Genomic DNA, 13345 nt, shown 5'->3' with positions numbered 1-13345 from the left:
CTTTTTTTGCCCACCCTTGTATATTAAATTCAATCTTTTCTATCTACTTATTCCCCATCTATGAATTAGTATTGCATGATTTCATAAAATACAGGAGTTTATTATAAAAAAAATTAGAAAACATGCTTGCAATTTCATGGTAAATTTTTTAATTATTAAGATATCTATATTGTAGTACTATTGATTGCTTTTTTTAAGGTTTGGTGCACGTTCATCTTGTATTTCTGCTGAAAAGTTATTGGACTTTTTAAATAAAGAACAACGTGACCCTAGATTGAATGAAATATTGCACCCATATTATACAAATTCTAAGGCAGTAGATTTAATAATGAATTATGAAAGCAATGAAGCATTAAAGACGAAAGGTAAGTTTACAGTTAAAAGTTAAAACAAATTTATAAATTATCTGTTCTATATTAATTCAAGTATGCAGATTTAAACTACAGCTAATTTATGCTCACCAACAAAGTTTTTATTTTTAAATAAAAACTTTGAAATTTTAAAGTAGCTGTAATATTTCAATTATAATCTGTGCATATATACCATCTGTAGATGATGCCTATGATAAGACATGAAATTAATCATGGATTTTAATAATGTTTTGCACTTTACAATTACAGAATATAACAATATAGCATCATTAGTTACTGCAATATTTTTAAAATCGCTGTATTTAGCACGGTTAATACAGTGTTCTTAATATATATCCTATATTAAAGATGATAAAAGTCATTTTTCCTTCTTTTAATTTAAGTTTTGGGTTTATAATTAATCTTTTTAAGCTTATGTTTATTTGATCTTCTAACTCATCTTGATATAATAAAAGATATTTGTTTAAATTCTCATTTTGTTATTTTCTCTTGCTTTTTAAAAGTCACTGTTTTTAATGGTAAAACTTTTACTTGGCACAGTAAGGTGCATATAATTTTTAAAGTAAACTCCTGAAACTGCACCCCCAGCAACTCACCTGATATCATACCTAACAAAAACATGACAGTGACCTTTAAGAATACTGCCTCTTTTTATGCATCAAAATCTAGCAGAAAAGCTTGCTTAATCTGTCATGATGAAAAAAACCTATAAGATTTAACAGTGTATTTGCTATAATGTAAACAAATGGTCTGTCTGTAATGACGTCAAAGTTATTGTCATTTTGACAAAATGACAGTCAGAATAGACAAAGTACTCTGCTTTCCATACCTATAGGATATCCAAATTATTTTATTAGAATCTTTCTTTCTGCAAATAAACTGTGTTTGGTAATTGCCCAAAATTGCTGCTTTTAAACACGTCAAAAAAATTATTGTTAATGGAATTAATCTCTTCTTTAAGAAATAAGAAAATAAATTGTTCAATTGTGTCATCTCTTCTAAATACTGTTCTAGTGTTGTTGCTTTTAAGTTTTCCAATAATGTTTTTTGAACATTATTGATAAAAGGTAACTAAGGGATTACTAAAGGCTAATGCCTTTAAAGAAAAGATTGCAAATTTACATTTACTTTTAAGAAGCAAATTTGTTTGTTGTTTAAAAATGTTTTTTTTACTCTTCTGCTTCTTAATCTGGTAATCAATTCTCTTATTACATTAAACAGTACCTTCTTAAGTTTTATTCATCTTCATTCTTTTTCATTTTAAGTAATTTTGCAACACAAAAAGATCTTTATATTTACATTTTATAGTATGTTAATTATATTAAGTTATAACAAAAGATTTAATATCAAAATGGACTCTTGTGGTTTGATTACTGAAAAAAAGAGAATTACATTTAGGGAGTGTAAAAACAATAGCAAAGTTTTTGATGTTAAAGATTTATAATCATGTATAAACTTGATACTTCCGTTTAAGAAAATTATTTATTTTTAATAGCTAATAAATGTTTTGAACAATCCATTTGCTTTGAACCAATCAAAAGACTGAACCAATCTCAAGAAGTTTCTTTTCCAAAATGGTATTAGGTTGGATATCAGATTTAACCTTAACAATAATCAGATTAATTAAAAACACTTGACAGAGTATTACATAATTTTCAAAGCAATTATTACTGTGGAGAAGCTAAAAAATTTTTACTAAAAAAAAATAGTTATAACAGTAAAATTGATGTCCTCCAAAGAGATAAAATCATTATTTTCTAAAGGAGAGCTTTTCACCTATAAATATGAATGAATATGTCTAGGTAGCTAAACAAATTTCATTATATGTGATTGCTGAAAGTTTTTAACAAGAATAAAAGCTATCATTCTTAAAAAGAGATGCCAGGAGTGATTGGGAATTTATACACTGTAAAAACCTGAATCATGTTCTTAATTAATATTTTGTTTCGCAAAAAATATCTTCAAAGTTCTTTCATAAGCTTCACATTGACAGCGGAAATGTTTTTTTGAAGATTTGTCTAGAAGTTGTTGAGAAAGATCCATTAAGGCTTTGAGATCTCCTCTTAATAAAAGATTGCTCACTCAGAGAAATGCCAAAGGTGCAAGTGTAAACCATCAAGTTCTTGTAGCAGTATGTAAAGATCTGCTAAGGAACCATGAAAATATTCAATGGATTTGGTCATTGATAGATGGTAATACTGTTCAAATTATGATTACATGCAAGATGAAAATGGCAAACATTATTTATCTCGGCTGATTTAAGGCCAGTCTGAGAAAATTTTTTTTTTTTGTGTGTGTTATTTTGTTTAAATGCATGTGACGTGTTTTTACCTCGCAGAATTGATTGCATTAAGAATTTGATGTTAAATATGCTGTTTTCAAAAGCCAACATTTTTTTTTTTTTTTTTTATAGAAACAGCTGATAATAGATAAAAATATACAGGTAAATATAAATGTTTATATTTACCTATTTAAAGTGTATGTTCTTATTGAACTTGAGGTTCCAAAATATTACATGCTTTTTGAGAATACTGCTCAGAAATGCCTTTATTGGTTCATCAACCAAATTCTTCTTATGGATTATTTAATAGATTTTCTGTAAAAGATTTTCTTTCTTTGACACAAGTATGAAGACTAAAAATCTTCATACTTTTTTTTTTTTTTTAGGCCTCCTAAAATTTCAGCTTTCATATAAAAACACTCAAACAGTTTAGCAATGTTCTTAGGTTCGAATTTAAATGTTCTAAACCTCTTCAACTTTGTTACTTTTTTTTTTTTTTTTGTGAAATTCAAAGTTTGTGCAGTAGAAATAGGAAAAACGTAGTTTGTCACTGGCCTATAATACAGAAAGGCTAAAGGTCAACCCTGGTGTATGTTTATCCTGATATTTTTTTTTTTTTTCACTTTTCATTACCCCAAGCATAGGCTACATCTTAACCTTTAGAAATCTAGAAATCAGGAGATAATAACTTTTAGATAAACATAAGGAAATAAAAATTTATAGATAAACATAAGGTAGTAAAATATTTTTATTGTAAAACAAAATACAGTTAAAGATTTTCTTTTAAACTGTTTTAAAATTAGGTTTACTGGCCCTGCCATCAGTCTAATCCACCATAAGCTTTACATAACCTTGCATATATCAGCCTTTGTCAACTTCCAAAAGTTTTTTTTTTTTGATTAAAATATTGTCAGTATTAATCCAGCACCTTGTATTTTATACACAATATAATGTAGTTATCATATAATGAAAAAAAAAAAAAAAATTAAATGGAATTCAAGGAAGAAATTTAAAAAATTTCATTCTTATATTTGTATAAGTTTTATTTAGACCCACCACCAATTAAAACTTCAAGGTTGACTAAAGACAAATAGTTGATGAAAAACATTTGAATTTTGCAACTCTTCCTTATACTTTCAAAAGTTGTCTTGTTTTTTATCATTATTACATTTGCTGAAAAACAAAAATTTCACAAAACTCGTAGTACTAATTGAAAAATAAACAACATATAAATCACACAACATATATAAAATCACTTAACTTAGATGTATGTATGAGTGCATTAATATATGTATGTATTTATGTATGCATGCATGGATGTATGCACGTATGTATGTATGTATGTATGTATGTATGTATGTATGTATGTATGTATGTATGTATGTATGTATGTATGTATGTATGTATGTATGTATGTATGTATGTATGTACATATGCCAAGTATATTATACAGAAAATGAATCATAAAAATTAGAAAAGATTAAGTAAAACATTAAATTCATTTTCAAGTAAAACCAAAAACAAAAAGGTAAACATAGCAACAGGACAACTGGTTTAACATATTTTCATGTAAAACTTTCAAACTAGAAAATGATTTTTGTTTTGCTTGAAACAGCTACAAAATATTTAAAAATCTAAAATTCCATAGGCTAGTTTAAATCTCTTAAATACAGGTCAACAAGCAATCCTAAAAGATTGGCTATATAAGATTGTTTGCTCATTATTGATACTTTTTACTAATCATTATATAATTATTTTTACCAATGGTAGAAGAGACTCATTTCCCAAAGTTATTAGCTTTTCAACATTTGTTATTTGATCACAACCTGGTGTTGTCAAGTAAAAATTTAGACTTGATCACATGGTTTCACCCGACAAAAAAAAACAACATAAATATGCTTATCAACTTTATTGCTCAAAGTGTTGTTAATGATGTTCACTCCATTTACTTGTGTTAGGGGCGACGACGGAAGTTTATAAAACACGTTGGATTTTTTAATCGCACCACAAATCACAAGTTGTACAAGTGGATATTAACAATTATCGAAGTGTACTATCACTGAACATTACTGAAAAAGTTGTGCTTAGAGATCATTTTGTTTATTTTTAAAAATATTCTCCTTTTTCAGAAAAGACAAAATCTGTCATAACTCATAACGTCGTAAAAAATTAATATTTTAACTTTTAACAACTTTGTCATTTTAGTAAGCTATTCGCCAAAAAAAGTTATGCTCAAAAGAAATGTTTAGTGGTGCAACCAAACACTGATAAAAACTAGATATACCTTAAATCATCCGAGATGTTGGAATTGGCAATCTCTTTTGACTGCACAGTACACTATATACATGGTATGCTATGGAATCAAATTAGATTGCCAATTCTGGAAACTTGAGAACTTTGCATTCAATTTAGATAGTGCTATGAACTATTTGTTTAAAAAAATACAAGGAATCTGGTTGCAAGCAGAATGTTGGTCTGCTAGGCTAAGCATTCAGTAAAGTTCATACTAAGGAGAACAAGTTAAAGGAAATGATTGCAGAAAGCTTCTCATTAACATTTCCATCCTTCAGCAATTTGCAGAAAATAGTTCAGCTTTCAAGGTCATCCCAATTATTGTCACTATGAGAAGTTTTTAATTTAATTGTCAAAGTATGTTTTGATAAAAGTTTAATGCTGACTTTGAGGAAAAAAATTTACAAATTAAAATATCATGTTAAGCAATTCCAAATGAAAATCAATTGCATCAAAGAATTTTTTTTATCTCTAGGTATGTATGGAGAACAAACTGTCAAAACTATTAAGACTTAAATCACCATTAGCAAAAGTGCAAAAAGTTTCCAAACCACCCAGAATACCAGAAAGTTTTCTTGTTGATTGCATCGATAGGCATTTTTAAGATTATTAAATGTGCATTTTGTGTAGAAGTTATGCTTTATGGTTTACAATATTTTATATTCTTTTGAATTATTTATAAACTAGAAATTGTTTCAGAAACTAGACATAGAAAAAGAAACTAGGCTCTAGGAAACAATAAAAAACTAGACACTAGAAAAAGAGTTTTTTTTTTTTTAACAAAAAAACACTGAGATAATTGTGGTATAAAAGATATATGCCATAAATTTGTTATAGAGAAATTTCATAATTTTTAAAAGCAATTTGTAGACTAATTTCTAGAAAGGTTGCATGACTGTCAAAAAGATTCTAGTTTTTTTGTTTTTTTTCCTTAACAATATAGTTTTGATAGTCTTGGTACTTCTGGGCTTTCTTTTGACATCACTCACCAAATGTTTTTTAATGTTGTAGACTATCTTTTTAGGTGCATTAAATGTCATAAATGAGGTCATGCCTGTGTGAAAGTCCTTCACTAATTGCTCCTGATATTCTCTTACTTTTTAAATAGTCATGAAATAGTTTTCAATTGATAGCTTATGAAATAGTTTGTAAATGATAGCTTGGCATCAGTCTCAAGCATGGCTGATTAAAGCACCTCTTCTAGCCTTTGCCAGACTAAGAAACTGCCTTTATTGTAAGAGACTTTGTCAGTCTTCTATGGCTAGGTGAACTTGGTGTTGAATGAAATGCAATAAGTAATAATAATAAGCTCTTGAGAATTGGGAGAAAGCTGCTATTCTAACTGCTATCAATAGGTTAAACATAGCTAAACAACTAATTAAATCCACAAAGACTGGCTAAAGAAGGTAGTAAATTTGAGGTGTTTTATGAATGCCTGGACCAAGTTTTTCACATTACTCAGCAGAATGCACAAGTTCTAATCAAAGTTCTGGATGATTGTGCTTTTTTTATGCTCTTCAATATTTAAGATTGCAACAATTAACTTAAGTTGTACTTAATGGGCCATTCCAGTTAGGTGAAGGCTACCTCTTTCATTTCTAAATTAACCCATTTTAAATTAATTAATTGATGTTGTGAAAAAATTAGTCTTAAATCTCAAATTGTTTGGAATTAATACTAAAGACCAAAGACAATTAGCATTTGAAATTGCTGAGAGGAACTAAATGTCTCATCAGTTTAACAATGAAGTGAGAGTGGCTAGAAAGAACTGGTATTAACAATTCATGAAATGTCACCAGTTTCTGTAGAGAAAAATTTGGATTATTTTTGAAAAAGCTTGCATTTCTAAATTATTAAAATAAATAAATTAACCCTTTCTTCTGAAGCCTTTTTTAAAAAATGTCATTTCAGCTAAAAAAATAAAAACATAAAACTAAGGCTACGATTTATTAGTTGTTTTTTTTAAGATAAAATCTTTTTGCATGATCAACCTTTTTTGTATTTAGTTATCTTTTGTTTTTTTTTAGCGTAAAAAAAAAGGTTTTAGTAAATAAAAAATTTAAGTGAACAATTTTTGTTTGGAGATAATCAACTTGACATAAAATCTATTCAGATAATGAACAATAATCTAACCTGGTTTAAAAATTTTATTTTAGAAATGTTGAGTATTCAAGGATTTATTCAGTTATTATTGAGCAAACATGCTGTGGTTATTAAACCAGAATGTCTTCTTCTTAGTCATGATATGAATCAACCACTCAACCATTACTTTATCAACTCATCTCATAACACATATTTAATAGGTTTGTTATTGCTATTGCTATTGCTCTCAAATCTGTACTTTGATTTATAAACAAAAACTTTTTTTTATCAAAGAGTATGTATATAATGCTAATGTCTGCAAAGATAAAGTTAAAATTTAATCTGTTTTAGGGCGACAAGTTTATGGTAAATCAAGTGTTGAGATTTATCGACAAATTTTGATTTCTGGATGCAGGTATAAGTTTTTTTTTGTTAATAGACCTACCTTTTAAGTTAGGGCTTTTAAAAGGAGGTTTGAAAGAACAGACTAGTAATTACAAAAATTGTTTTGTTTTTTTCAGCAAGTTGAGGAAAACATTTTATATAAAGTAATCATGAAAATGAAGAGTTTTTACATTTATCAATTAACAGAGCAGTATTTTTGAATAAAACAGTTACTAATAATAAATAAATTTTAAAAATTAAAATTCAAAATACATGTTTCAATCTATTAAACTCCAATAGGCCACAATCTAATGGCTGATCACTAAATATCACTTCAATGTCACTAAAGGTTACTTCAAAATGTGTTATGTTCTAACATTTCAAAAAAGCAAGATGATTTCTGGATAGCATTATGATAAAACAAAAAATTAAATTTGCGCAGAAAAGATAAAAATTATATCGTTTTTATTCTAAACTCCTATCAATTACTAATGATTGGTAAATAAAAACCTAAAGTATTCTATCCAAATATAACAAAAGGAGCAAAGTTTCCCTCAATCAAACAGTTAAAAAAACTGGGGTTTATTTTTGTAGATGTGTTGAACTTGATTGCTGGGATGGGCCTGGTATTCCTATCATCACTCATGGAAAAGCAATGTGTACCAATGTGTTATTCTCTGTAAGTTTATTTTTTAGTATCTTGTTTTGTTCAGAGAAATCTCACTATCAAAACATTTAAATAAGTTCTTTTATATTCTCATGCTAATCTTAATTTGTATGCTTAATAATTTGTAGTAATTATCACTAGAATTATTCAAAAATGCAGAAATTAAAAATAAAGCTATTATGTTGCAGAAAAAAAATAACTATTAGTTCAAAGAAGTTTTTTTACTAAAAAAAAATCATAAAAGTAGTTTCCTTCTTATTAAATTGTCTATAAAGTTTTTAGATGACTTTATACCTTGTTCAGCACATTGATTTGATCTTGGAATTTAGATCTTAGACGGTTCTTTCGGTTATTTCATTTGCTTCAGGTCATCAATCATAATTACTAAATCCCACACTGTTTGTTACCATGCACCCCACCATATCAAGTTACCTTCATATTGTTTCACAGTCAGTTTGATATTCTTTGGTTTAAGTGCTATATTTAAGTGTCTTTTTTCAAGCCAACCTTTGTTCATTTTAACCCTATATTTTATATTTACTTTCATTGAATGTAATGTCATTCTAAAATGCACTTAGTTTCTAAATGCTTTAGCAAGTCTAGTCTTTTATGCCGTTTCACACAGCTAATAAAAGATTTTGAGGCTTAAAATCCAGCGTTCTTTTTTTCTTTTTGACTTGGGTGTTATAGATGCTCCTGTGGCATTTACCAGCTGAGATGCTGCTGTTGTAAAACTTTTAAATGGATTTTTGTTGACTTGTTTAAGAATAAAATTATTGTTCACTTAGTTTATGTAATCTGATTCATGCTTGTTTTTAAATGGATTTTTGCTCTTTTTTCTATATTTTGTTGCTATTCATTAATATAAACAATTATTCCAATGATTTGCCTTCATTATCAAGTCTAATAATTTATTGTTTTTTAGCAGTTGTAACTTTACATTTTAGAGACACTTTCACCGCCTCTTTTCTAAATGAACTATACTTGTAACATAAACTGCTTTAAAATCTCTGGTGACACTTCTGTACTTCTGATGTAACTCCCCAAATTTTAACTATAAAAACACTTTTTTCTTTTACTTTTATGTAATATATTTTGAAAATCTGTTCATTTGTCACTGTGTAAATACGATTTTCATATATAAATTTTGTTTTTCTTTTCATTTAATTGTCAAAAATGACAATCCACTAAAGTCAGATGAAACAGATTGTTTCTTTTTTTTTTGTTTTAAAGCAGCACATTTTTTATTGTTTGACCTATTGGATATACAGACGCAGATCTAGGAATTTGTAACTGTGTGGCCAAATTTTATTTTCACGGTTTAAATTTCGATAAAAGATTGATATTTTAATATTTTTTCACTGCATTTATTGATTGAATAAAATGTCGGTAACGTATAATAAGAACCGTTGTAGCCATGGCAGGAATCTCTATAGCCAAACTTCGTAAATTACGGCAGACAAATTAAAATTTTTAGGGATATTCCTTAGGCAAAAAAACCCAAAATTTACATGGCTGCCGTTAAATTTAAACTATATGGCCATTGCCACAATGGCCACCCCTTAGATCCATGCCTGATATATATATATTTTTTTCTTGTTCTTTTTGTCATTTTAAAACATTTTTAAAAGTAATTATTAGTTTAGTTTATCTGTAAAATTGAATTAGTATGAGTTATTAAATATTGTACAGAGAAGAAAACAGAATGATGTAATTGACCACAAAGTCTTTGTGAATGATCTAAAATAAGGATAAATGTGCCATGAAATAAAAACATCATTTTATAAAATGAATATTTGTTTTGTTTATAAATTCAAAATTGTAAAGCAAAGGCACTGTAGTTAGTTTACCCATTACTCAGTACGACCACCCTCAGTAGCCATGATGGTTTCTAAATTAGACCTGAATGAGCCAAAGACCTTGACGATGGTATCTGTTGATGGTATATATGATGATAGTATACTTCACAGCAAACACACACATTAGATACTTCATGGATCTATAAGTTGGATAACATTTTTTTGAGCAAGAAAGGAGATCTTAAAGGAAAACTAAAAACTTAATATTGTAAAAGCAAAAGTTGGCCCATTCATATACTATAATGAATTATTTTTCATTTTGTCTAAAATAAAATTGTGGCATACCAATCTTTTTCCTTCAAAAAGAAAATTAGAAAATTGTTAAAGTGCTTCTTTTATCTGATATATATTTGAAAGTAAATTTTTTTTAAAAATCAAATTGCAATCATTGAAAGTTTTATGTAAAGAAATAATTATTTGTAACATTCATCTTTTTGCTCACTGTATGTTTTAAAGAACTTGTTCCTTTTAGATTATGTTTTAACTATGTCATGAAAAACTTAATTTTTTTAGGATGTTATTCAAGCTATTGCTGATACTGCATTTCTTACTTCTCCTTATCCTGTAATACTTTCATTTGAGAACCATTGCAGGTATAATTTATCAGTTGTCTGTTATCAAATATTTTAAAAGTGAATTGTCAAATTAGCATTATGGACCAGAGAGACCACCAAGATTTATGTTCTGTCATGCAATCAAAACCTTTATTATTAGTTTATTATTAATGTAAATGGTTATAACTAAATTAGACTCTTCTTCAATTAAAATCATTTGTTGATTTCTAAACTATTTTAGCATTTTATTATAGGTATTACTATTTGTAACCTTTTCAGTATGATTTGAAAAAGCTTTTCAGAAATATAACAGGAACAAACTGAATTTTAGTAGCTAAAACATAAGTTTTAGTTATGTTTTTATAATCTGCTACAGGGTTATGCAAATAAGAGGAGCCATATATGTAAAAAAAGATCAAGTTTGTTACAGCAATTGTGGGCATGTCCAGGTGCTAAAATTGTGCAGCATTTTCCACAGAACTTTGAGTTATATGGTAAAGAAGATCTAGTTGGTTTGGTTTCACTAACTTTGAGCATTAAATTTGAGTTCCTAATCCATTCAACCTGCAAAAGTGATATTTAAATACTTCATTAGACTGTTTATAATTTATTTTTAAATAATAAGGTTAAGAAAAATACATTAATATCTATAGAGATTAATAGACTTACTTTATGATAACACTCTTTAAAAAATTGACTTTAAAAAGTAGTTACACTCTGCAAATATGAAAATTATTTTAAATACTTTCTCTCCCCATGACCCTTAGAATGTATACAGCTTCTTTAGACCTTCTATTGTTGAGTTAACAAGGATAAAGACTTGACTTTTGCTCCTAAAAAAATTCCCAGCGGCAGAAAAGAGCATTATGATTAAGAACACCAGTTGACTTGCTAAAATTAGCCATTTTAATTCATTAGATTCAAAGTAGAATAAATAATATTATTTTAAAAGGACAAGATTAAGTATAGTTTAGAGAAAAATATAAATTAAAATGCAATCTATCAATAAGCTGATTTTTTTTTTTTTTTTTTAGATTTTTTTTGAAAATTAATTTCCTTATTTCTGATTTTTAAATAAGTATTTTCAAAAGTTATTTGTATGATTGGAAGTCACTTGGTTTGTTTTTTTTAAATTTAACTTTAATCCTAGGATTTTAATTACCTACGATTTCTTTTACCTATGATTTCTTTTACCAATTTTTTAGTAACTTTTTCAAACATTCATTCAAGGCTTTTAATTATAATTTTTAGCATAGCACAAAAAAATTTAAATTCAAAAATGTTTTCAGTAATCAATATAAACTAATTCTAAACAAAAGGTTCTAAACTAATTCTAAAATAATGCTAAAATAATTCTAAATTAATTCTAAACTAATACCAAAGGTTTTAATTGAGTTACACAACCTAAAACCTCTCAGTCTCTCTGGTTCACAGTGATTATTAAAACTCAGTGATATTTTATAGCTTTTTCATTTTTTTTAGCAGTTTGTTAATGTTTATTGATTTGGGGGTTTTAATATTTTTATTTTCTAACTATATTAAGTAGTGTTTACTGACATTATGTTTTTGTTTCAGTTTTTTAAAGGTTTTAACTTAATTTACAAAATTTATAATCATTTTACTGCTTTTGTTTTGTTGTGAAGTATATTTCTTGCACTGCATAATACAACTTCCCTATAATCCATATGAAAATCAAAAACTAAAATACATTATAGTATTTAAATATATTTACAGTTTAATGAAATAGATACAAAAATTAGTTATTTGTGTGTAATGCACTTTAGCAAAGTGAATTGATCATGTTTCCAAGGGAAGTTTTATTTTAGTTTCTATTCTTAAATAGAATAAAAGAAACTTCTCTGAAAACAGACCTGTATATGCTGGATTGACTAGAAGTTTGAATGTTAGATCCTTCATTTCATAGTTGCTCACAAATTGCTTTTGAATTGTGAGCAGATAAATTCAAATTGATAAGTTTTCAAGCATAATTAATCCTTTAGATATTTTTTCTTTGATTTTTTAAAGATTCTGTTATACCAATCAAGTCAATTTTAGAACAGAATCAGCTGACTAATCAGAGTTTAAATATGTTTAATGAGAGATTTAATGATGCCTTTGCAGTTGGTTGATAACAAATCTGATGATGTTTAATTTTTTTTTTTTTTATGGATGTATAGAAGAAGAGGCTCTCAGTTTTTTAGTGGAATAACTAACAGGGCATTTTTTTGAAGTTTGTATAAGAATTATCTTCTGTGGCCAGCCAATTTGTAGCAGAGTTTGAGGGGTTTTTTCTAATAATATAGCATAAGTTTGATTTATTGGGTGATGTACAGAACTTGTATAAGAAATGTTTTCTAATCAAAAAAGATAAACTCTACTTTGTATACCGGTTTACTTTCATTTTTTTTTATTCTATTACTTCTGAGGGTTTTTAAGACCTTGTACATTTTGTTTTTCTATGTTCATGTCTTTGTAAACTCTTCTTGCAGATTGCTGGATTTCAATAAGAAACAAAATCATAAAACACTTTATTATTTTATAGCAGTTGTTTGTTGGCCCACTTTTACTTAATATAGTTTTGAATAAATAGTATTTTCAGTTGTCTAAAGTTAACAGCCAAGTTGTTATATTGCCACAGTTTTTCAACCTTCTCTCTACCTGATCTTTTGATTCATGAAACCATATTTTCACTGATATGATTTCATTTTTGGGGTTAAATTAGATGGTATCATTTTTTTTTAATAAAATAGGAAACTGCATTTAATTTTTTAGTAATTTTAAAGTAAATAGAAAACAAGAATTGAAAAAGTTGGATTATAGTTTCTTTAACAATATTTTGTTAACAATCAGAAAGC

At 27.1% G+C, this 13345-nt stretch overlaps 1 protein-coding gene and 1 pseudogene across 3 annotated transcripts in view; both read left to right on the top strand.

Annotated features, from left to right (window-relative positions):
- LOC149883972 (uncharacterized) overlaps window positions 1-13345 on the top strand; it is a 312658-nt pseudogene that overhangs the window by 83650 nt on the left and 215663 nt on the right. The window lies entirely within an intron of this gene.
- The window catches only part of LOC145185451 (1-phosphatidylinositol 4,5-bisphosphate phosphodiesterase beta-4-like), a 64897-nt gene that overhangs the window by 7332 nt on the left and 44220 nt on the right, over window positions 1-13345 (top strand). For both annotated transcript variants that reach the window (XM_090097243.1, XM_090097244.1), the window contains exons 7-11: window positions 199-365; window positions 7101-7247; window positions 7378-7441; window positions 8005-8089; window positions 10450-10529. In XM_090097243.1, the coding sequence (XP_089953369.1) occupies window positions 199-365; window positions 7101-7247; window positions 7378-7441; window positions 8005-8089; window positions 10450-10529 (543 nt within the window). The remainder of the gene's footprint in view (window positions 1-198; window positions 366-7100; window positions 7248-7377; window positions 7442-8004; window positions 8090-10449; window positions 10530-13345) is intronic.

This window comes from Hydra viridissima, unplaced genomic scaffold (genome assembly GCF_058129835.1).
Source record: "Hydra viridissima isolate aposymbiotic clone 2 unplaced genomic scaffold, HvirCarnegie_v1 scaffold_9, whole genome shotgun sequence".
Taxonomy (NCBI): domain Eukaryota; kingdom Metazoa; phylum Cnidaria; class Hydrozoa; order Anthoathecata; family Hydridae; genus Hydra; species Hydra viridissima.
This window is presented reverse-complemented; position numbering and strand designations above follow the sequence as displayed.